Source organism: Schistocerca gregaria, chromosome 1, assembly GCF_023897955.1.
Source record: "Schistocerca gregaria isolate iqSchGreg1 chromosome 1, iqSchGreg1.2, whole genome shotgun sequence".
In the NCBI taxonomy this organism is placed as follows: Eukaryota; Metazoa; Arthropoda; class Insecta; order Orthoptera; family Acrididae; genus Schistocerca; species Schistocerca gregaria.
This window is the reverse complement of record NC_064920.1, coordinates 853,774,750-853,798,204: the sequence shown is the minus strand read 5'-3', so window position 1 is coordinate 853,798,204 and position 23,455 is coordinate 853,774,750. Positions and strand designations below refer to the sequence as shown.

Here is a 23,455-nt window from a genome sequence, read left to right as displayed (position 1 = left end):
ACAAGCAACAAAGGAAATGAAAGAAAAATTTGGAGAAGGAATTATAATCCATGGACAAGAAATAAAAACTTTGAGGTTTGCCGATGACATTGAATTCTGTCAGAGACAGCAAAGGACGTGGAAGAGCAGTTGAACGTAATGGACAGTGTCTTGAAAGAAGGCTATAAGATGACCATCAACAAAAGCAAATTGAGGATAAAAGACTGTAGTCTAACTAAATCAGGTGATGCCAAGGGAATTAAGAGTAGGATATAAGGCTGATGATGGTCGAAGTAGGGAGGATATAAAATTTAGACTTGAAATGGCAAGAAAAGCGTGTCTGAGGAAGAGAAATTTGTTAACATTGAGTATAGATTTAAGTGTCAGGAATTCTTTTCTGTAAGTATTTGAATGGAGTGTAGCAATGTACATAAGTGAAACATGGACAATAAGTAATTTAGACAAGAAAAGAATAGAAGCTTTCAGAATGTTGTGTTACGGAAGAATGTTGACGGTTAGATGGGTAGATCATATAGCTAATGAGGAGGTATTGAATAAAATTGGGGAAAAGAGTAATTTGTGGCATAACCTGTCTAGGAAAAGGGATTGGTTGGTAGGATATGTTCTGACACATCAAGGGATCACCAATTTGTTATAGGAGGGCAGCTTGTAGGGTAAAAATTGTAGAGGGAGACCAAGAGATGAATACACTAAGCATCAAACCAGTCTCTGGACTGAAGATGACAACAACAAGTAATGGTTTTTTTGGATCTTTTCTCCTTGAGTTGTGATGTTTTATGTATTTATGGTTTTCTGATGGTGCTTTAATTTGTATAAGTATGTTTGATTTTCTCAGTTTTCAAGGTGTTATGGTTTTGACTTTATTTTTTATAGTTGTAGGTGTTCTTTTTTTTATTATCAGTGATTGTGGTTGACCTATATAAGTCTTTTCATAGCTTTAGGCGTTGGTGTTTTGGTATTGTCAGCTATGGTTGACCTCCTATATAGGTCAAGGGAAATGTCTTAATACTAATTTTCACAGTTTTAGTTGTAGGTGTTGGTGTTTTGCCAATGCCAGCTGTGGTTGACCTATATAGGCCAAGAGAAACATCCAGTTCAAATTTTCATAGTTGCAAGTGTTTTTGTGGTATTGACAGTTGTGGTTGAGCTATATAGGTCAAGGGAACTGTCAGATTCCTGTATATTTTGTTGGTGTATCAGAATGTTGTAATTTGTTTTTCATTATTCTGTGTGTTTTGGGATCACAGTGTGTTTTTTTGCTGTTATATTTAGCTCGTCCCACCCTAAAACCCCTAATTTCCCATGGTTGTTTCATTAGTTTGATTGCATTTTTGGAGGGACATGTTGCTGTCTTATTTAGATGCATTTTCGTGTTTGTTGCCATGTGTATGTAGTGACATCATAGGTGCCATATTGGAGAGTAATTACAGTTTGTGATGGCCTCAGAGAGACCCTTGGTATATTTTGAGAGGGCCTGCTTGTCACTACAGATCTAATGGCCACAGGTGGCTAGGCTGTATGGAATGGACTTCTTGGTATGGAATGGGTGGCAGCTGTTGAAGTGGAGGTACTGCTACTGGTTGGTAGTTTTGATATGGCAGGAAATACTGATGTAGCCATCTTCGAAGTGGATGTCAACATTGAAGAAGGTGGCTTGCTGGGTTGAGGTGGTCATTCTGCCTACAGCCTTTCAAACAAATGGAGGAGCAGAAGAGGTTCAGGGAACTCTCTTGTCCTTGAGGTGGGAAACTGCCCCTGAAGGAGGAAGAATCAGCAATAATCAATGATATGAGGAAGCAGAAAGCAATGGAAACCACTACATTAAAAACACATAATGTGTACCTGCAGGAAATATGGCCTGTAATAAAAAAAGTGACATGATTATCTCTCCATTTGCAAAAGATTTCAGAATACTCCCTCATTTAAGTCTCTGGAAGGGGACTTCCAAGGGGAAAGTGACCATGAGAAAAGGTTGAATAACCAACAAAAGGATAACTTTTAAAAATCAAAGCACAGAATGTCAGAATCTTGAACATGGCAGGGAAGCTATGAGGGTGATCCCAAAAGTAAGGTCTCCTATTTTTTGTAAGTACATAGACCTGTTTATTTCTACAATGTTTAACATCAGTTTACAGCTTGAACATTTGGCTGTTTTTGACATAATCACAATTTCTGTCAATGCATTTTTGTAGAAGCTGTGGCAGTGTTTGCATGCCCATGTCATACCAACTCGCCGCCATGCTGTTCAGAAAGTTATGTGCCTCTTCTTTCACCTTGTCATCGGAGCTGAATTGATTTCCAGCCAAATGTTATTTTAATGTAGGGAACAGGTGAGTCACTGGGCACCTAGTCAGGACTTTAGGGTGGGTGGGTGATTATGTTCCACTGAAACTGTTGCAGGAGAGCAACGGTTTGCCGAACGATGTGTGGGTGAGCGTTGTCATGGAGAATGTGTATGCCCTTGCTCCGTGTTCCTCTTCTCAAGTTCTGAATTGCCCATTTGAGTTTTTTCAGAGTCTTACAGTACCTGTCAGCGTTAATTGTGGTCCCAGTGGGCATAAAGTTGACCAAAAATACCCATTTCTCATCCCAAAAAGTGGTTGTCATGACCTTACCAGAAAGTTGTCCTGTTTGGCTGCAAGGCAGTGAAGAAATGCGCAGGAAGTATCAACTCATTGCTGCATGTGGTCCTCAGTCAGCATGTGTGGCACACAGCTTGCATGCACCTTCGGGTAGTTCAATGTTTCCATTAAAATTCTGTGAGCGGTGCTTCAGAAAACCTCAGGAACTAACATGCAGAGGTCATCCAGGGTGATCCACTGATCTTCACACATGCTTTGCTCAACCTTCAACACTGTCTCCTCAGAAATTGATGCTCTCCCACTCATTTGTTCATTGTGAATTTCGGTCTGACCAGCTGCACACTCTCTACATCACTTACGAACATTTTTGACATCCATGCACAACTCCATACACTTCCGTCAATTGGTGATGGGATTTCAATTGGGGCTGAATAACTGCACGCAATTCACACTTGGCAGTAACATCCAATGGGAACTCCTTTCCCAATAGCTGCCAAGCCGAGACTGAGCACCTCAGCACAGCGTGCACATGTTTACACATAGCGTGTGGAGCACTCTTCATAACAGTGTGACCAACTGCCACACAAACAGTGTTCTGTATTTATAAAAAAAAAAAAAAAATTAGACCTTACTTTTGGGATAACCCTTGTAGAAAATCTGAAAATGGAAATACAATGCCAGGCACGTACTTAGGATTTGTCAATAATAAGAGCCAAGATGGCATAACAACAGTGGATGACCAAGAATGAAGTGCTCTGATTAAAAAAGAATCTTTTGCCCCTACTGTTCAATTGTTCAATCTGTACATCAAAGAAGCAATGATTGAAACAAAAGAGAGGTTCAGGAGTGGGATTAAAATTCAAGGTGAAAAGATAGCAATGGTACCATTCACTGATGACATTACTATCCTAAGTGAAAGCGAAGAAGAATTACATAATCTGCTGAATGGAATGAGCAATCTATTGAGTACAGAAAATGGACTGAGAGTAAATGAAAGAAAAACAAAACTAATGGTAAGTGGCAGAAATGAGAACAGCCAGAAACTTAACATCAGGATTGATGGTCACAAACTAGATAAAAAATAACAAAATACACTCCTGGAAATTGAAATAAGAACACCGTGAATTCATTGTCCCAGGAAGGGGAAACTTTATTGACACATTCCTGGGGTCAGATACATCACATGATCACACTGACAGAACCACAGGCACATAGACACAGGCAACAGAGCATGCACAATGTCGGCACTAGTACAGTGTATATCCACCTTTTGCAGCAATGCAGGCTGCTATTCTCCCATGGAGACGATCGTAGAGATGCTGGATGTAGTCCTGTGGAATGGCTTGCCATGCTGTTTCCACCTGGTGCCTCAGTTGGACCAGCGTTCGTGCTGGACATGCAGACCGCGTGAGACGACGCTTCATCCAGTCCCAAACATGCTCAATGGGGGACACATCCGGAGATCTTGCTGGCCAGGGTAGTTGACTTACACCTTCTAGAGCACGTTGGGTGGCCCGGGATACATGCGGACGTGCATTGTCCTGTTGGAACAGCAAGTTCCCTTGCCGGTCTAGGAATGGTAGAACGATGGGTTCGATGACGGTTTGGATGTACCGTGCACTATTCAGTGTCCCCTCGACGATCACCAGAGGTGTACGGCCAGTGTAGGAGATCGCTCCCCACACCATGATGCCGGGTGTTGGCCCTGTGTGCCTCGGTCGTATGCAGTCCTGATTGTGGCGCTCACCTGCACGGCGCCAAACACGCATACGACCATCATTGGCACCAAGGCAGAAAAGACTCTCATCACTGAAGACGACACGTCTCCATTCGTCCCTCCATTCATGCCTGTCGCGACACCACTGGAAGCGGGCTGCACGATGTTGGGGCGTGAGCGGAAGATGGCCTAACGGTGTGCGGGACCGTAGCCCAGCTTCATGGAGACGGTTGCGAATGGTCCTCGCCGATACCCCAGGAGCAACAATCTCCCTAATTTGCTGGGAAGTGGCGGTGCGGTCCCCTACGGCACTGCGTAGGATCCTACGGTCTTGGCGTGCATCCGTGCATAGCTGCGGTCCGGTCCCAGGTTGACGGGCACGTGCACCTTCCACCGACCACTGGCGACAACATCGATGTACTGTGGAGACCTCACACCCCACGTGTTGAGCAATTCGGCGGTACGTCCACCCAGCCTCCCGCATGCCCACTATACGCCCTCGCTCAAAGTCCGTCAACTGCACATACGGTTCAAGTTCACGCTGTCGCGGCATGCTACCAGTGTTAAAGACTGCGATGGAGCTCCGTATGCCACGGCAAACTGGCTGACACTGACGGCGGCGGTGCACAAATGCTGCGCAGCTAGCGCCATTCGACGGCCAACACCGCGGTTCCTGGTGTGTCCGCTGTGCCGTGCGTGTTATCATTGCTTGTACAGCCCTCTCACAGTGTCCGGAGCAAGTATGGTGGGTCTGACACACCGATGTCAATGTGTTCTTTTTTCCATTTCCAGGAGTGTAGCACATGATGGATGGAGCAAGGAGGATATCGAAAGCAGACCAGCACTGGCAAGAAGGTCATTCCTGGGTGAGAGAGAAATCTACTGGTATCAAATGTGGGCCTCAATTTGAGGAAGAAATTTCTGAGAATGTACCTGTGGAGTATGGCACTGTATAGTAGTGAAACATGGCTGTGGGAAAACAGGAACAGAAGAGTATTGAAGCATTTGAGATGTAGTGCTACAGGTGAATGCTGAAAACCAGGTGGAACAATAAGGAAAGGAATGAGGTGGTTCTGCTCAAAATCAGAGGGGAAAGGAGTATGTGGAAGACACTGACAATGAGAAGAGCAGGGTGATAGGACATCTGTTAAGACATTAGGGAATGACTTCTAGCAAATAATTGAGGATATGGGTTGCAAGTGCTATTTTGAGATGAAGAGGCTGGCACAAGAGAGGAATTTGTGGTGGGCCATATAAAATAAAAAAAGGGAGGAAGGATTCCTCTAAATGGCCCACAAATAGGTTGGCATAGAATAGTGCCCACTGCCATACCCTGGGTTTGTATGTAGTTGATGCCTTGCATGGAGAAGTAATTGATGGTGAAGATATAGTTAGTCTTGGTGATCAGGAAGGAGGTTGTAGCTTTGGGATCTGTTGTCTGTTGTCGGTTGAGTGTTGGGGAAGTTAGTGTTCAATAGCAGCAAGGAAATGAGTGTTAGAGATGCTAGTGTAAAGGGAAGTGGCATCAATAATAACAAGCAGGCACCATTTGGTAAAGGAACAGAAACTGTGTGAAGTTGGTGGAGGAAATGGTTGGTACCTTTGTATATAGGAGACTAAGTTGTGGGTAAAAGGTGTTGGTCTATAAGAACAGATATTTTCTCAGTGGGGGCACAGTAACTGGCCAGAATAGGGTGTCCTGTGTACATCTTGTTATATTGTCCATATTAGTACATTTCTTCCATATTATTTGCTAATTGTCCATACAAACTAACCTACATATATAAAAACCTAGAAGATTCATTTAAAGATGATTAAAAAAAAACAACATGAATTTATGCTGAATAACACTGTCTTTACAGTCCTTGCTAACAATTCACCAATATCAGTCACAACACAGATCCAGCAGACAGATGCTCAATTATGTTACCTGGAACCAAGATCTCTCGCAAGCTGACTTGACCAGCAGGGTACAGTCATACAGCAGTGTAGGGAGTGGATACGCCCACATCTATCAGTTAACTCCCTAGAGTTCTCACCACATGCTCTAACAGATAGGTAACTTCCAGTGCAGCATTCACATCAAATGCTGAAACACTGTTTTGTGTACTAAATATGATGTTCAATAGCTTCTTCACATCACACGAGATATATTCTTCTTAGTCATTTTTCAAAGTCAATTATATGGGATTAATGTCAGGTGAAATTAAAAAATGTTCACATATGAAACATTAATAATCAGAGTTTAAAACAATACAAAAGAAATGAACTAACAAGGTGACACACACAGATATTACTAAGATACTATTCCTAATTTTTAGATTACAGATTATAAATATTATCTTATTTCAAAATTGCAAAAGGATCTGCTCATATAGTCTCATGGCATATACGTATCAAATTCTACAGCACAAATCTATTACAGAATATAATTATATAGTGTATCATAGATTTTTAACTCAGTCAATAGATAAGATAGATCTTTAGGGATCACATCATCTTACATACTACGTAAATAACCAACAAAATACTATTATAGAGTCTTATAAATCTACAGATAGATTTAAACTTAGTCAGTGTATGAGACAGAACTTAAGGAACTACATGTTCTTACATACTACTCAATCTCACTGTATTTTCATCACACATAACAGTTTTCATACAACCAAAACATTTTTCTTAAGCTTGACACCTTCCTGTCTGTCAGGAACTATCACATTCATTTTTCCATAGTCTACGAATCTCTCCAAGTTTAAGAAGACAACTGTCTGGACCTTACGAAAGTAAGAGAATGAATGAATAAGTAAGTGTCTCTTCTCTTCTTTCAACAACATTCAAATGTTCACACAATACTGTTTGACATCACACGGAGTACAGCGTGTTTATTCCTTGAGCTGGACTTCTTAGGCGGGCTCGGTGACTACCTGCCCACACCGATCGTCCGTCTGATACACATCTTGCCTGCCCGCACATGATTGTGGTGCAGTAGACACAGTTTTACTTCTCCATACTTATCTCTAAAATAACACATGTTCAAGACAGTGGAAATATGAGGGTCTCTAAAATTCACTCCAAAATTCTCGAGGCACTACACATCCCTCCCCTTATCTCGAACACACAATATTTTATACATGTTCATTATGTACATCAGTATTGTTTTCATATAATATTACTATACATTTCCATCAATTTATGTAGCAATTTTTCTAGCAATCGGGTACTTCATGTATAGCTCTCTCTCCTTTTCTGTGTTAATACCATTATATCATGGACCTTTTGATCAATGTAAACTTTGTAAGGACAAGAATCTTTCTGTTCCCCTTTCAATCGTAAACTCCAAGTGTGCATTATCCCAGAGTTTGCTGTTGTTTGCTCGTACTTCACATACTACTTTTTCTAAGTAAGGATTTTTATTCAATACCTTTCACAATCTGGAGGAACTCTGGGTAAACAAAGCTGTTCTTTTCAACACATGTAACTTCACACAAACATAACTATGTAAGTGGAAACAAGAATTCAAACTTACCAGAGTAATCTCCACAAAATGTGTGATTTTTGTCATGATACTGCCGTTTTCCTTTAGGCTCAGTACCTATAGCTGACATACAGGTTGATACTATGAAAGAACTTCCTCCTTCCGTTCTAGTAGGTAAGCAAATTCCTAATATACTATGGTACATGTCAATCCCATTCTTGGTGCCCCTGCCTGCACAGTATAGGTCACCTTTCTTGGGTCTGCCCGCCTGCCCCATTCCATCCAACCAGTACTGCGTGTGCCCTCCTTCTCCTTACTGAGTTGGCTTCATAGACCATTGCCCTAGCATACATCTTTATGTACTCTAGAATTTGAATACTTCTTAGAGAAATTAACATTCTACTTCACTCCTTATACTCACTTCTCAATACGTTCTTTAACCCTCTAGAGTCTTCCATTACTCTTCCAGTCCTATGTTCCCGATAGACACCACACTTGGAAATATTATTTAGAGGGTTTCAGATAGATTATATAATGGTAAGGCAGAGATTCAGGAACCAGGTTTTAAATTGTAAGACATTTCCAGGGGCAAATGTGGACTCTGATGGCAATCTATTGCTTATGAGTTGTAGATTAAAACTGAAGAAACTGCAAAGAGGTGGGAATTTGAGGAGATGGGTCATGGATAAACTGAAAGAACTAGAGGTTGTAGAGAGTTTCAGTGAGAGCATTAGGGAACGATTGACAAGAATGGGGGAAAGAAATACAGTAGAAGAAGAATGGGTAGCTTTGAGAGAAGAAATAGTGAAGGTAGCAGAGGATCAAGTAGGTAAAATGACGAGAGCCAACAGAAATCCTTGGGTAACAAAAGACATATTGAATTTAATTGATGAAAGGAGAAAATACAAAAATGCAGTAAATGAAGCAGGCAAAAAGGAACACAAATGTCTCATAAATGAGATCGACAGGAAGTGCAAAAGGGCTAAGCAGGGATGGATAGAGGACAAATGTAAGGATGTAGAGGCATATATCACCAGGGGTAAGATAGATACTGCCTACAGGAAAACTTAAGAGACCTCTGGAGAAAAGAGAACAACTTGTATGAATATCAAGAGCTCAGATGGAAACCCAGTTCTAAGCAAAGAAAGGAAAGCAAAAAGGTGGAAGGAGTATATAGAGGGTCTATAGAAGGGTGATGTTCTTGAGAACAATATTAAGGAAATGGAAGAGAATGTAGATTAAGATGATATGGGAGATATGATACTGCGTGAAGAGTTCGACAGAGCACTGAAAGACCTAAGTTGAAAAAAGACCCCAGGAGTAGACAACATTCCATTAGAGCTCCTGACAGCCTTGGGAAAGCCAGGCCTAAAACTCTACCATCTAGTGAGCTAGATGTATGAGACAGGCTAAATACACTCAAGACTTCAAGAAGAATATAATAATTTCAATCACAAAGAAAGCAGGTGTTGACAGATGTGAAAATTACTGAACTATCAGTTTAGTAAGCCACGGCTGAAAAATACTAACGCGAATTCTTTACAGATGAATGGAAAAACTGGCAGAAGCCGACCTCAGGGAAGATCAGTTTGGGTTCCATAGAAATCTGTGTACTGAGCAAGTAGTAATGGAAACAAAAGAAAAATTTGGAGTAGGAATTAAAATCCATGGAGAAGAAATAAAAATTTTGAAGTTTGCCAATGACATTGTAATTCTGTCAGACACATCAAAGGACCTGGAAGAGCAGCTGAAAGGAATGGACAGTGTCTTGGAAGGAGGATATAAGATGAACATCAACAAAAGCAAAACAAGGATAATGGAATGTAGTCGAATTAAATCAGGTGATGCAATGGGAATTAGATTAGGAAATGAGATGCTTAAAGTAGCAAATGAGTTTTGCTATTTGAAGAGGATAATAACTGATGATGGTCGAAGTAGAGAGGATATAAAATGTAGACTGACAATGGCAATGAAAGTGTTTCTGCAGAAGAGAAATCTGTTAACATTGACTATAGATTGAAGTGTTAGGAAGTTGTTTCTGAAATTATTGGTATGGAGTGTAGCCATGTATGGAAGTGATATGTGGATGATAAATAGCTTAGACAAGAAGAGAATAGAAGCTTTTGAAATGTTTGGTGCTACAGAAGAAGGCCGAAGATTAGATGGCAGATCACATAACTAATGAGGAGGTACTGAATATAAATGGAGAGAAGAGAAATCTGTGGCACAACTTGACTAGAAGAAGTATGCGATGTCACATGTTATTCTTCTACAATGTACACATACTAGTGTAATACCATCATCATAGCGATAAATACTCTTAGCTGTTACACATATAAATATATCCCTGTACATACTTTTATGTGATGTGGAACCTTCATCTCACATAGCCAGGTGCGCATACCTATCACTACGTGCACAATTTTCACCCTCCAACACATGACGGTTCCCACTTTGCCTTAAATTGTACTCTTCCTGTTTGTGTCTTTGTGTTTCATTGTATGTATGTGTATGGGTAGTCGTGTAGCCTGATTCTTCAGCCAGATTATGGAAAATAAGTTGAAGGTTATAGAAAACTACGGAAATTGAGAAGGACTTCAGCGATAGAAGTGTATGCGTATGGAGAGAGGGAAAGGTAGACTGGTACTCAGAAGAGAAGTAAGAAAGTAAAAAGTAGAAATGGTTGCTAAGATTGAAAAAGAGAAAGAAGAAAGCCCCAAACACAGGACACCCTTCCCATCCCCCTTCCCCAGGACCCCCACTTCTCCGGTACTTGAGTGAGAAGCCTGGGAGGTATGATGTTAAATGTCTCCTGCAGAACGGACATTCTCACCTTCACCTTTGAAGTCCCTGAAGGACGTTCTTAGCAACTTCTATGGAAGGGCAAATGGTGAAGAATCAGTCACATTAGTCTGCAAGGGTCATTTGTGAGGTGTGGTGTGTGTGTAATGTTAGTCATGTTTGTACCTACACTACCCACCCCTTTCAAAATTTATTTAAACCCTCCACATTCCTATCACATTTCACAAAACATAAAATATTCCATAATAAGTAGAAAACTATGTATCATTTCACTGTAAGTAGAAACTATGTACCGTATTGTTGTAAGTAGAAACTAGGTATCACATCATCATAAGTAGAAAATATGTATCATATCATCATAAGCAGAAACTAAGTATCATACATCACAAATATCTCATTATTCCTATTACCCCGTATCGTATCTTTCACATATTTTCACAAAGGATACCAAATATTCAGTAGTAAGTAAAAGCTATTCATCATACCATTGCAAATATAGAAATATTCGTATCATATTGTATCCTCCAATAGGTTAGGCCCGAATCAGACTTAACTATACGTTGGTTGGTTATGCAAAAATAATACCTTACTATATGTGGATGGCGGGATAGACTGGCTGGTTAGGCAAAAATAGGACCTAACAATCCATGGAGACGGTGTCAGCTGCTGTTGACACTACAATCGAGATCCCAGGACAGGTCACAAAAATGATCAATGGTGCCACTGGAATAACTGAGGAGGATGTCATTAAATGTTTATCCTTTGCCAGCCATGAATACCTCTGCACAGAGGTTCGTCTGGAAAACTGGTGAAGATATTATGCACTAAGACTGCATTTGGCACAAACAAAACCTATCTATCATCGGATTTGAAATACTTACAATTGAGATTAGAGCATCAGTTCACCTTCACATCGAGACTAGAGCAGAGCATGCTGTCAGTTGATATATTATGATATATTACCCAATGCTTCAGTCTTGACTCAATATAACAACCCAATTCATCACAGGGGAATCACAGCGTCTGTAAAACAAGTAAGACTGTGTATATTGATGAGATAAATTACTACTATCTCCACATGAAGCAGTATGACCTTGATATCAACCCTGCTTGTCCGCGACGTCTAGATGAGGAGCCAAGTACTAAACTATTTGACAGTATAAGAGGAAGAAAACAGAATACAGGATAGTGTATGCAGAATGGTAATATCGCTGGGGAATAATGTGACTCCACCTGGATCCCACAGATCTGCTCTTAACCTCACTTAAGCAAGTGCAGACCTGCACTTCTCATTACATTTTGTGTGAAAGTCTCCCCTCAACAAAACAATTACCACTTTACTAGTCAACACTACATTCTGTGAAGCTACCCCATTCTCTGCCTTATTCCGGATAAGTTTAAATTCCTTCGCAAATCATCTATGACTTTTTAGTATCATTAAGTTCCAATGCTAAATGTGATGGAATGTTGTCTGTTTTCACCCTCTTAACAACTTTCCAGTCGATTAATTCCTCTACCTGTTCCTCGAGACCACTTATATTTATGGTGTGACGTGGCTAGCTTTTTATTTAAATTTCTCTCTACCGCATCTACATGAGTGTTGATGCCAGAAATTTGTAATTGGACAATAGGGATCAGTTTGTATTGTCTTTAAATAGTATATTTAAGGAATGTATCTCTGTTTCGAATGTAACATTACACACACTTTTAAATGACCCCAACTTTTCATTAAATTCATACTATATATTGGTACACTTGTCCTCAATATCAAATTCTAATTTCAGGGTCAACTTCTGAAATTGATCATCCTGCCTTTGGTTAAAGTCTGTAAATATTTGATTCATTTGTACACTTAAATAATTACTTAATTCATTCTTTAAATGTACTCATAGATTTTCCACTTTATCATTTAACACCTCAAATTTAGAATTTAAAGCTTCACCCTGTGATTCTAGTTTTTCAAAAGTTTCACTCTGTGCTTCTACTTTTTCATTTAAAGAAACATTTTGGTCACTTAGTTGTGCTTCTAGTTTTTCACTTAAAGAAAGATTTTGGTCACTTACTTCTTGTCTCTGTACATATAACATAGTATTTAACTTGGTATTCACTGAGTCAAACTTCAGACTTAGTCCCTTCATTAAATTTGCTACTTCAGTCCAGTCTGGCATGACCTTAGTCACTTTCATTGCCATGGCTGGTTCTACAGTTTCTGTAGGTAGTTGTTCCTTCTCCATAGTCCTAATTTTCTTTGATCTTGTGATCATTCAAAAACAAAATCACCTCTTTAAATAATGAGCACCCTAGTTTACAATCAAATAGTTATTATCTTGAGCTCACCCAGCATAGGATTGTAGGTTGCATCGGTGAGGTGTAGAAACAGCACCGGCGAACCACACGGGCACCGGCAGCGGCAAATGTTGGTCGCAGCATTGGCATCGGCGGGCGTGAAGTCAGCAACTCAACCAGCAACGGTGGCAAGTTAACTGTGACTGTGTTGGAATTGGATGGTTACTGTGTCGGCATTGGCTGGCTACTGTGTGTGTGAGGATTGCTTCCTCCCCACAACCAAATCTTCTTAATCGGATCTTGCACACCAATGTTTTTGCCTCATTATTATATGTTGCAATGGCAACTCTCAACTTTTTCTCACCTCAATCTTCTTCAAAGAATTCCTCCTTTTCATGTCCTGCTCACTTTGGTCACCACATTCTCGCATGTTTCTGGTGATTAAGGATGGTAGTGTGGTACTGGTGTACAAGACTCACGCTCCCACTTGGCTATCAAACTTACTGGGAGTTGCTTCACTGATCTTCTGTTCATGATATACTGCACAACTTCTTCTCTGAAGATAAGATGCTACTTTGGAAGGACTTTTTATACTTTTAAAATAACTTCATACACTAGAGGATACGTTGAACTCAGTCTCACTGTATTTTCATCACACACAACAGTTTTCATATACCTAAAACATTTTTCATAAGCTTGACACCTTCCTGTCCATTAGAAACTATCACATTCATTTTTCCATAAATACAGTCTAACAAGACAACTGTCTGGACCTTACGAGAGTAAGAGAACGAATGAATAAGTAAGTGTCTCTTCTCTTCTTTCAACAACATTCAAATGTTCACACAATAATGTTTGACTTTGCATGGAGTACAGTATGTTTATTCCTTGAGATGGGTATGTAACTTCTTAAGCAGGCTCAGCATCATCCTGCCCACGCTGATCATCCATCCGATACACGTTCGTCCTGCACACACATAATAATTGTGGTGCAGTAGACAAATTTCTAATTTACCACACTCATCTCTAAAATATCGCATGTTCAAGATGGTGGAAATACGAGGGTCTCTAGAATTTACCTCAAAATTCTCAAGGCACTACATTATGATGTCATATTTCTTGAACTATGTGTCTCACAATGGTATATTTGTTTAGGTGCATTCAGTGGCATATATAGACGCAGCCTGCAAAATATGTTGCAAATAGATTTAATAACAAAGAAGTAATAAACTCAAATGGAATGCATGATGCAGCAGTTTTTCACGAATTTCTGTGTTTATGACATTATATCTCCTGCTCTATGTGTCATACAATGATATAATAAGTTCATATACGAGTACTGTCTGCAAAATTTGTTGTGAACAGTGTTAATAGCAGGAGTAATAAATTTCAACATCATCATGCACAATGTGGCAGTTTTATGCATGTCAATGTTTATGATGTCATATTCCCTCGACTGTGATAAGCAGGCAGCTCTTACTCTCTCAGCAATTGTTGTTGACACTAAGTGATTTGAGTACCAAGTTCAGTTGAAACTGGTCAAGTGGATTAGGAGGAGATGTGGAACATACATACATTCATACATGGTAATAATATGCATGGATTATTATTACAAAGATGTAGAATTATTATGAGAAAATCAACAACATACAAACCAGGAGGATCTTTAGAATAGATGGGTGACTTCTTTTTCTCGCAGCTGGCTTCACTATTACATAAACTGCATCAAGGAGACTGAAATTTTCTAAGTGTCAAGTACACAGTTCCTAAGCCACTGGGAATATTCTCAGTTTTCTCATAAAACATGGGGTGGCAGTGCTGAACTCATGTAAGGTCAGAAGGTGCATAGTAATTGCATTGAAGCCTCCTTGGAACCTTATATGTAATAAATATAGTCAGATCTCCAAGATTTGTCCTACACTGATATCGTGCCACAGAGAAGCCATCATTTTCATTCATAAGGATTTAAAGATGCAGTCACATGTTATGCTGAGGACAAATGCTCCTCAGTCAGCAAAACTTCCTTATTCTGGTTCTTATCATTTTTTTGAAGAGTAATGAACATGCTATGCAAATCTTCTTCAGAAGTAAATCTAAAATTGTGTCATTTGAAAGTGTAAAACCGGCTTACATGTTACCCACCACTGAGCTACCAACTCAGCATCCCTGTACTCCCTCAACAGATACACCCCCATATGAAAAGCTCCTAGGATTGCCTCTTGAGGACACCATCTTGGGAACTTGTGGCTGCCACCATTTTATATGAGGACCAGACTGGATGTCGAGTTGAACACTAGTTAACATACAGTCCTAGATATCTGCTCTGGTGTGGGGTGTAGAGGGGAGGGGTAATGGCTGGGAGTAGACATGTGGAATGGAAATTTGATTAGTGCTTCTAATGTAGTGTCTACTCTTTGGTTTACACAATGTATTGCTGTTCACACAAGTTCAGTGTTACCTCTGGTATTTTCCTGTCTTTATTTACCAAGTCTTAGGAAGTGTTATTTATTATGGTTAACACATGCATGAGATGAATGCACTACAACTATTGCTGAATTGTTCTAAAGAAAAATATTTTGCAATTCACTTTTTTGTTTATGAAGAATTTTATTTAATATGAAAATGGACTACTTGGAATGTATGCCAAAACAAATAAAAAAAAATAGTCATGAGATTTTCCTATGAAAATAATTATAATTTGGCCACTCAGTGATTGTCATACAGTCCTTTTGCTGTATCAGGGAGTTGCAGTTATATCTGACTGAATAATTTTGGAAAAAATTTTCAAAACACAAGAAAATATTTGTCTCAGAATTCTTATGTCTTCTGTACTGATTTTCAATTGATTGATTTTTTATTTGGTCCCATCTGATTACATTTTGTAAAAAGTGTTTACTTGTAATACAGGACAAGTCAACTTAAACGTATTTTCTGTCAATATTTAAGCTATTTATTACAATTTAATATATAAAAGAGACAATACTTGTAATAATGTTGCATACATTTTTTGTCCATTGTTTAGGCCATGAAAATTATTTACATACTACACTATACTCATATTTAGATTTTTCTCTCAGTATTCATTTTATCGTGTTATTTATATATCATAAAATGTTCAGGACTTACCAAGCGGGAAAGCGCCGGCAGACAGGCACAATGAACAAAACACACAAACACACACACAGAATTACTAGCTTTCGCAACCGATGGTTGCTTCTTCAGGAAGGAGAGGGAAAGACGAAAGGATGTGGGTTTTAAGGGAGAGGGTAAGGAGTCATTTCAATCCCGGGAGCGGAAAGACTTCCCTTGTTGTTGTTGTTGTTGTTGTCTTCAGTCCTGAGACTGGTTTGATGCAGCTCTCCATGCTACTCTATCCTGTGCAAGCTGCTTCATCTCCCAGTACCTACTGCAACCTACATCCTTCTGAATCTGCTTAGTGTACTCATCTCTCGGTCTCCCTCTACGATTTTTACCCTCCACGCTGCCCTCCAATGCTAAATTTGTGATCCCTTGATGCCTCAAAACATGTCCTACCAACCGATCCCTTCTTCTAGTCAAGTTGTGCCACAAACTTCTCTTCTCCCCAATCCTATTCAATACCTCCTCACTAGTTACGTGATCTATCCACCTTATCTTCAGTATTCTTCTGTAGCACCACATTTCGAAAGCTTCTATTCTCTTCTTGTCCAAACTAGTTATCATCCATGTTTCACTTCCATACATGGCTACACTCCAAACAAATACTTTCAGAAACAACTTCCTGATACATAAATCGATATTCGATGTTAACAAATTTCTCTTCTTCAGAAACGCTTTCCTTGCCATTGCCAGTCTACATTTTATATCCTCTCTACTTCGACCATCATCAGTTATTTTACTTCCTAAATAGCAAAACTCCTTTACTACTTTAAGTGTCTCATTTCCTAATCTAATTCCCTCATCATCACCCGATTTAATTTGACTACATTCCATTATCCTCGTTTTGCTTTTGTTAATGTTCATCTTATATCCTCCTTTCAAGACACTGTCCATTCCGTTCAACTGCTCTTCCAAGTCCTTTGCCGTCTCTGACAGAATTACAATGTCATCGGCGAACCTCAAGGTTTTTACTTCGTCTCCATGAATTTTAATACCTACTCCAAATTTTTCTTTTGTTTCCTTTACTGCATGCTCAATATACAGATTGAATAACATCGGGGAGAGGCTACAACCCTGTCTCACTCCTTTCCCAACCACTGCTTCCCTTTCATGCCCCTCGACTCTTATTACTGCCATCTGGTTTCTGTACAAATTATAAATAGCCTTTCGCTCCCTGTATTTTACCCCTGCCACCTTTAGAATTTGAAAAAGAGTATTCCAGTCAACATTGTCAAAAGCTTTCTCTAAGTCTACAAATGCTAGAAACGTAGGTTTGCCTTTTCTTAATCTTTCTTCTAAGATAAGTCGTAAGGTCAGTATTGCCTCACGTGTTCCAACATTTCGACGGAATCCAAACTGATCCTCCCCGAGGTCTGCATCTACCAGTTTTTCCATTCGTCTGTAAAGAATTCGCATTAGTATTTTGCAGCCGTGGCTTATTAAACTGATAGTTCGGTAATTTTCACATCTGTCAGCACCTGCTTTCCTTGGGATTGGAATTATTATATTATTCTTGAAGTCTGAGGGTATTTCACCTGTCTCATACATCTTGCTCACCAGCTGGTAGAGTTTTGTCATGACTGGCTCTCCCAAGGCTGTCAGTAGTTCTAATGGAATGCTGTCTACTCCGGGGGCCTTGTTTCGACTCAGGTCTTTCAGTGCTCTGTCAAACTCTTCACGCAGTATCGTATCTCCCATTTCGTCTTCATCTACATCCTGTTCCATTTCCATAATATTGTCCTCAAGTACATCGCCCTTGTATAAACCTTCTATATACTCCTTCCACCTTTCTGCCTTCCCTTCTTTGCTTAGAACTGGGCTGCCATCTGAGCTCTTGATATTCATACACGTGGTTCTCTTCTCTCCAACTTAGGGGGAAAAAAAGGACAGGTGTACACCCGCGCACACACACACGCGCACACATATCCATCCGCACATACACAGACACAAGCAGACACCTGTCCTTTTTCTCTATTTGTGAACACCTTGATAATTGCCTTTTTTAGATTTAAAATTAAATAATTTTGTATAAGCCACTGTGCTGCAGTGTTATTTATTGGCAAAAATGCACTTCTTTCCAGTGTTTCCTGATTCTTTCATTAATGTCATTTCATCTGCATATAGTATTTTTTTTATCTTTGTCACTGATATCAATGTTGTTTATAAACAGGTTGAACAGAAGTGGGGCAAGTACAGATCCTCGAGGCACTCCATTCTTAATATTTTTGATTTCAGATCTCCATCCAGTTTCTTTTTCCACATACTGCTTTCTGTTGCTGATGTATCATTTTATCCACTTTGGCTGCACGTCTACGAATACCACAGCTTTCACATTTTTAAATAAGTGTAGTATAGGTGATTGTGTCAAATGCTTTAGACAACCCCAGAAACCTAGCAGACACAGAGTTTCTTTTTTCTAATGCATCTATAACAGATTTGGTGACGCTTGAATGCATGGTTTCTGTAGATTTCTCTTTTTGGTAACCATGCTGTGCTGGAATCTGTGTTCTCCAGGAATGTTGTCAACCTACTATGCATGAGCATCTGAAGTATTTTTGAAAAACCAGAGATTAAAGACACAGGTCTGTAGTTATTGGGATCATTTTTGTCTCCTTTCTTAAGTATTTGTATTACTTTGCTTACTTTTAATTTTTGTGGGAATACTCCTCCTCTAAATTAGAAGTTTACAATATCCAAAAGAGGTTTGATTTTCTTCATTCCCATGTTCTATTAATTAATTTAATACTACATCATCTCCTGCAGACGTTTTGGGTTTTACTTTCTGAATTACTTTTATGAGTTCTGTTTTTGTCACTGGTTGTTGAAACATTAAGTGAGTTGTTGGCCAAGTGTTTTAGCATGCTTCAACCACTGATGATTTGTATCCTGTTTTAAATTTCATATGGCATATATAAAATTATTGTTTAGTATATTACCAATTTTTGTTACACCTGTAGCTATATTGTCATCAGTTCTCATCAACTTAATAAAATTGCTGTTTTTTACACTTTTTTGGCTATATCTTTCACTGTTGATTATATCCCATGTTGTTTTACTTTTTCGATTTGACTTTGCTATGGCTCTATTTATTGAAATGGCTTTTGCTTTTCTTATTAATTTCCTGTACTTCTTCTGACATTGTTTATATGTCTCCATATTCCCTCCTTGTCTTGTAAACTTGCAAGAATTAATTTTAAAAAAGCTGGAATAAAAGAGGAAAGCAACAAAAGACCCTGTATTTATAGGTTTCCTATGAAAAAGAAAGATATCCTCACAATTTTTTTGTTTCCTACTACTCTTGTGAATCCTGATAGTCAGATACTGGATAATGAAACTAATATTAGACCTCTTTTTGAGTAAAGCTTGTGAATTAGCTTGAAGAATACATGTCATGCCACAGACTTACTGCAATAAAAGAGATTATTAAAGAACTCAGAAACAATAAAGTGCCAGTAAACCTGATGGAATATTGTAGGGATTTGGCAATGACATACAACTTCTCACCAGAGAACCATCTCTAAGATATGGAACTTATTACTTCAACAAATGCAGGTAAACTGCAGCTATATACCATATGATATCGTGGTGCTTTGGTCACTTCAGATGTGAAAAAAACTAAACAGCTTGCAGCAGCTCCTACTAGAAACAGGAGTAACCACAGAGGAAATACGTCAGCAATATATACACCTCCACCTGAAATAAAATACAAATAAAGTTTCATTGATTGAAACTTAGAAAGAAAATTTGACTTTATAATTGGTCAAAGTACTATTCAAATAAACACTGGTTACTGAAAAAGACATAAAAATAAATTTGGTTTCAAAAAAATTATGACTGTACAAATCTACATTTTGTTATTCATGACATTATGGCAAATGCTACATTTTGAGTGAAAGTAACTTAATCAATATATAAATAATATTGATAGGAAAACAATTTTTGGAAAGATAGAAGAGGAAGCAAATCATGACTATGTGAACATTGTTCAACTTTCATAAGGGAACATGGACAGCCCCTCAGACCACACTACTGGCAATGACACAATACATGGCATTTTTAATATGAGTAAAACATTTTTGAAATTTCAAGGGAAAGTAGCGGACCATAAGACCTTGAGACATAACTGTAAAAACAGAGTAAATAGGTGTACAGAATTAAAATAATAATTACACTGAGAGTTTCAGTAAATAAGCTAATTAATACCAATTTCAGATTCTGTGCCAGAGTTGAGAATTAATTAGTTTTCCATAAATTACTACTTAACATACTACTAATACAAAATTTTGTGTCTTAAGCTATCTGTTTTGCCATGTGATTATCAGGCATCATAGGATATGAATACATACTCAAGAAAATTGAATAAAATATTAATATAAGCCTTTGTCAGCAACTAGGTAGCCTTTCTACATAGAATTCTTTTTAATTTATCCATCTTTAAGCATTTGCATGCACATGAGGTCATCATGAGCGACTTTAAAAATAGCTTTTACATGTATTTGATGAGTATTACGTTGATCCACCGAACTACCTTATACTCATTATAGTTTGGGGAGCCCTATTCAATGTAACTTTGCTGCTATGTGACTTTACTTTACAGAGGATAATCTTTGACACACCTGTATATGCAAATAGTGTGTTCTATGCTTTTGGATAGAACAGTCATGTTTGTCTTATCATGTAGTATTTGTACCATGAAGAGTTATTATTGTACTGTAACAAGCCATATCTTACTTATACTACTCCTACAGTCTACTGTACTATATTGGTGTCCTATAACAACTGCACATCATAGCAAAACATGTCCGCCCTGATAGCAGAATGGTGAGCATGACGGACTGCCATCCTAAGGGGCCCAGGTTCAATTCCCGGCTGGTTCGGGGATTTTCCCCACTCAGGGACTGGGTGTTGTGCTGTCTTCATCATCATTTCATCCCCATCCAGTGCGCAGGTTGCCCAATGTGGCGTCAAATGCAATAAGACCTGCACCAAGGCGGCTGGACCGGCCCCGTCAGGCACCTCCGGCGAATGATGCCAGACACTCATTTCATTTCATTTTCATGGCAAAACATACTGGATACCTCACAGAAACAATACAGTCAATGTGTAGCCACTGTGCATCACAACTAGCAACGTTTGCCAATGAGTGAAATGATGCAGTCCCACTCCAAAATCAAGTTTCCAACAAAGTGTTTTAATTAAAAGTGACAGTGACATTTGGCAGTAGAGTGAACTGTCAGCCAACATCATGGCTGAACAATGGTGTCCTAATGTGAACTTCAGTGTGGCTTTGATGTCATTACTGCTTCACACATGGTATGTTCTGAACTTCTACCACACGACTGATTGTCCTTGTGACCACTAAACATGAACAACAATCCTACCATGCTGGGTGAACTAAATTTCAAACTGGTGCAAACACACTGCCCCTCCACCACATGCTTTGCTCATGCTACCAGTGACACTACTTACAGTAGTGGATCATTCAGCTGCACCAATGCAGCACATTCTCCCATGACCTCAGGTTCAACCAAACATTAATATCAACCCCTCAGCAATTTGGCATCTAACTCAAATTTCCACAATTTTGCTCGGATCAGACCTTCATATGATTCATCATAGCTGATAGTATCCTTGCTGCCTACAACATAATGATTGATGTAGTTAAATTTGTCACCCTTCTCACCAATGTGAGGGGAACATGTAAACATGATTAGTGATATCATCATCTTGGCAACACCAGGGGAAAATAAACATTCAACAGCAAAATCAATGCTTCTGCAGTGTCTCTCCAGGGCAACTCAAGAGCAACTACAGCAAGTAATATCCAATGAACATTTAACAAATAGATCACCATCTCTACTAAGGTGCTAATGACGAACATCAGTTGACCACAACTAATACCTGATTGCACATTGTAGACATTGTGGTAGTGAATTCTCACTGAGGTATGAGTCACATAAGTACCAGCTAGTGAGAACTGCTGGAGCATAAACTCAAATTAGCACATCAAATCTTCATTGTTACACAACACAGAGAGTGTATCAGTTTAGTTGACAACAATGACACCATTCACAGCCTGCAGCAGCAGCCTCAATGTGCACTGCTCTCTGCACCTGCTGAACCAGCCTGCCCACACCCAGCTGCTGCTGATGACAATGTCACAGCTTCTACCTGGGACAGTGAGCTCCACACAGCTGGCAACTGCAGTCCACTAACCATCCCACACTACTACTGCTATCACACACAGTTTTGTGACACCGTCCATAACTGTCACTCCCCCTACAACCACCCAAAAGATTTGCATGGCTCACGATAGCCACACAAAACCACAATTAAGATGCAAGTTGTCTTTTTTCAATTGTCATCAATATGCAATAACTGCAGACTCTATATCCTGGAGCATCTCTGACAACCACACCACTTAATCAGTTCAGGCTCAGGCATTAGTGGACCACCTCCAACCTCAACTACCAAAGCCTACAACAAAACAGCCATGCAGCTTCACACAGCAAACAGCTCTATAGCAACTGTTTATGGTTGTGAAACATATACTTTAGAACTGGGGTTTGAAATGACTCCTACACGGAACTTTCAAACTTCAAAGCTTAGCAAACATGTCCCATAGCAGATTTCTTCCATTACTACAGGTTACCACTGGTTTCATCCTGTGTCATGATGCAATGTGACACCAGCCATGTAGTCTCCAGCACAAATAGCTATACACTTTCTCAGAAGCAGCACACCATAACTGCATCTCCTTCAAACGATGTACGACAAAGTATTGAAATGGATGAACGTTACAGTCATTACCTTGACTTCTTCCTGACGAGTGAGCAAATTCCACAAAATCTGTTTCATTACATCAAAAACCTATTACAATCTCCACCTCTCTAACATGATAATGAAACACTATGTCTAGCAACACAAACTTGCCACAGCATGAGCCCATCTCCAAAATCAGCTGGTAACTCTGGCATTGGATGACAACTTCACCATGCAGACACAACACAGCCATGGTATTACTTCACCTGTCTTGTGGGGGTGCCACCACCTATACAACCTTCGTATACCAAAAAGATCAGTAACATGATCCTTGCAAAAGTTCACCCAACCCCTGGCACTTCTAATCTGCATCTCCAACCACCCGCAGACCATCCATGAGCTTCTTTCACTCAAGATTCCATCACAAATGGTACTGTACACTGGACTCTTACCTCACCAGTGCTCTCAGTTCAACAGATACCATGCCAGCTACCATCTAATAAACTCTGCACAGTGAAAGCACCAGTCAGTTAACAACTAAAAGCAGGAATAGTTAAGACCTCAAACATCCCATGGATTTTTTCCATCAAACTAGCACTGAAGAATAAATGATAATTTGTGTTTGTGTGTTGGCTACTGAATCCTTGACACATACACTATCATCAAAAGTTACCTAACACCTAATACTTAAGA

The 23,455-nt window shown here is 39.4% G+C and overlaps 1 protein-coding gene across 1 annotated transcript in view; it reads right to left on the bottom strand.

Moving 5' to 3' along the window:
- Positions 1–21,708, bottom strand: part of LOC126278136 (mitochondrial sodium/calcium exchanger protein-like) — an 84,233-nt gene extending 62,525 nt beyond the window's left edge. The window contains exons 1-2 of the mRNA XM_049978059.1: positions 21,600–21,708; positions 19,572–19,693 (exon numbers count right to left, since the gene is read on the bottom strand). Coding sequence (XP_049834016.1) covers positions 19,572–19,693; positions 21,600–21,708 — 231 coding nt within the window. The remainder of the gene's footprint in view (positions 1–19,571; positions 19,694–21,599) is intronic.
- Between the last annotated feature and the right edge of the window lie 1,747 nt (positions 21,709–23,455).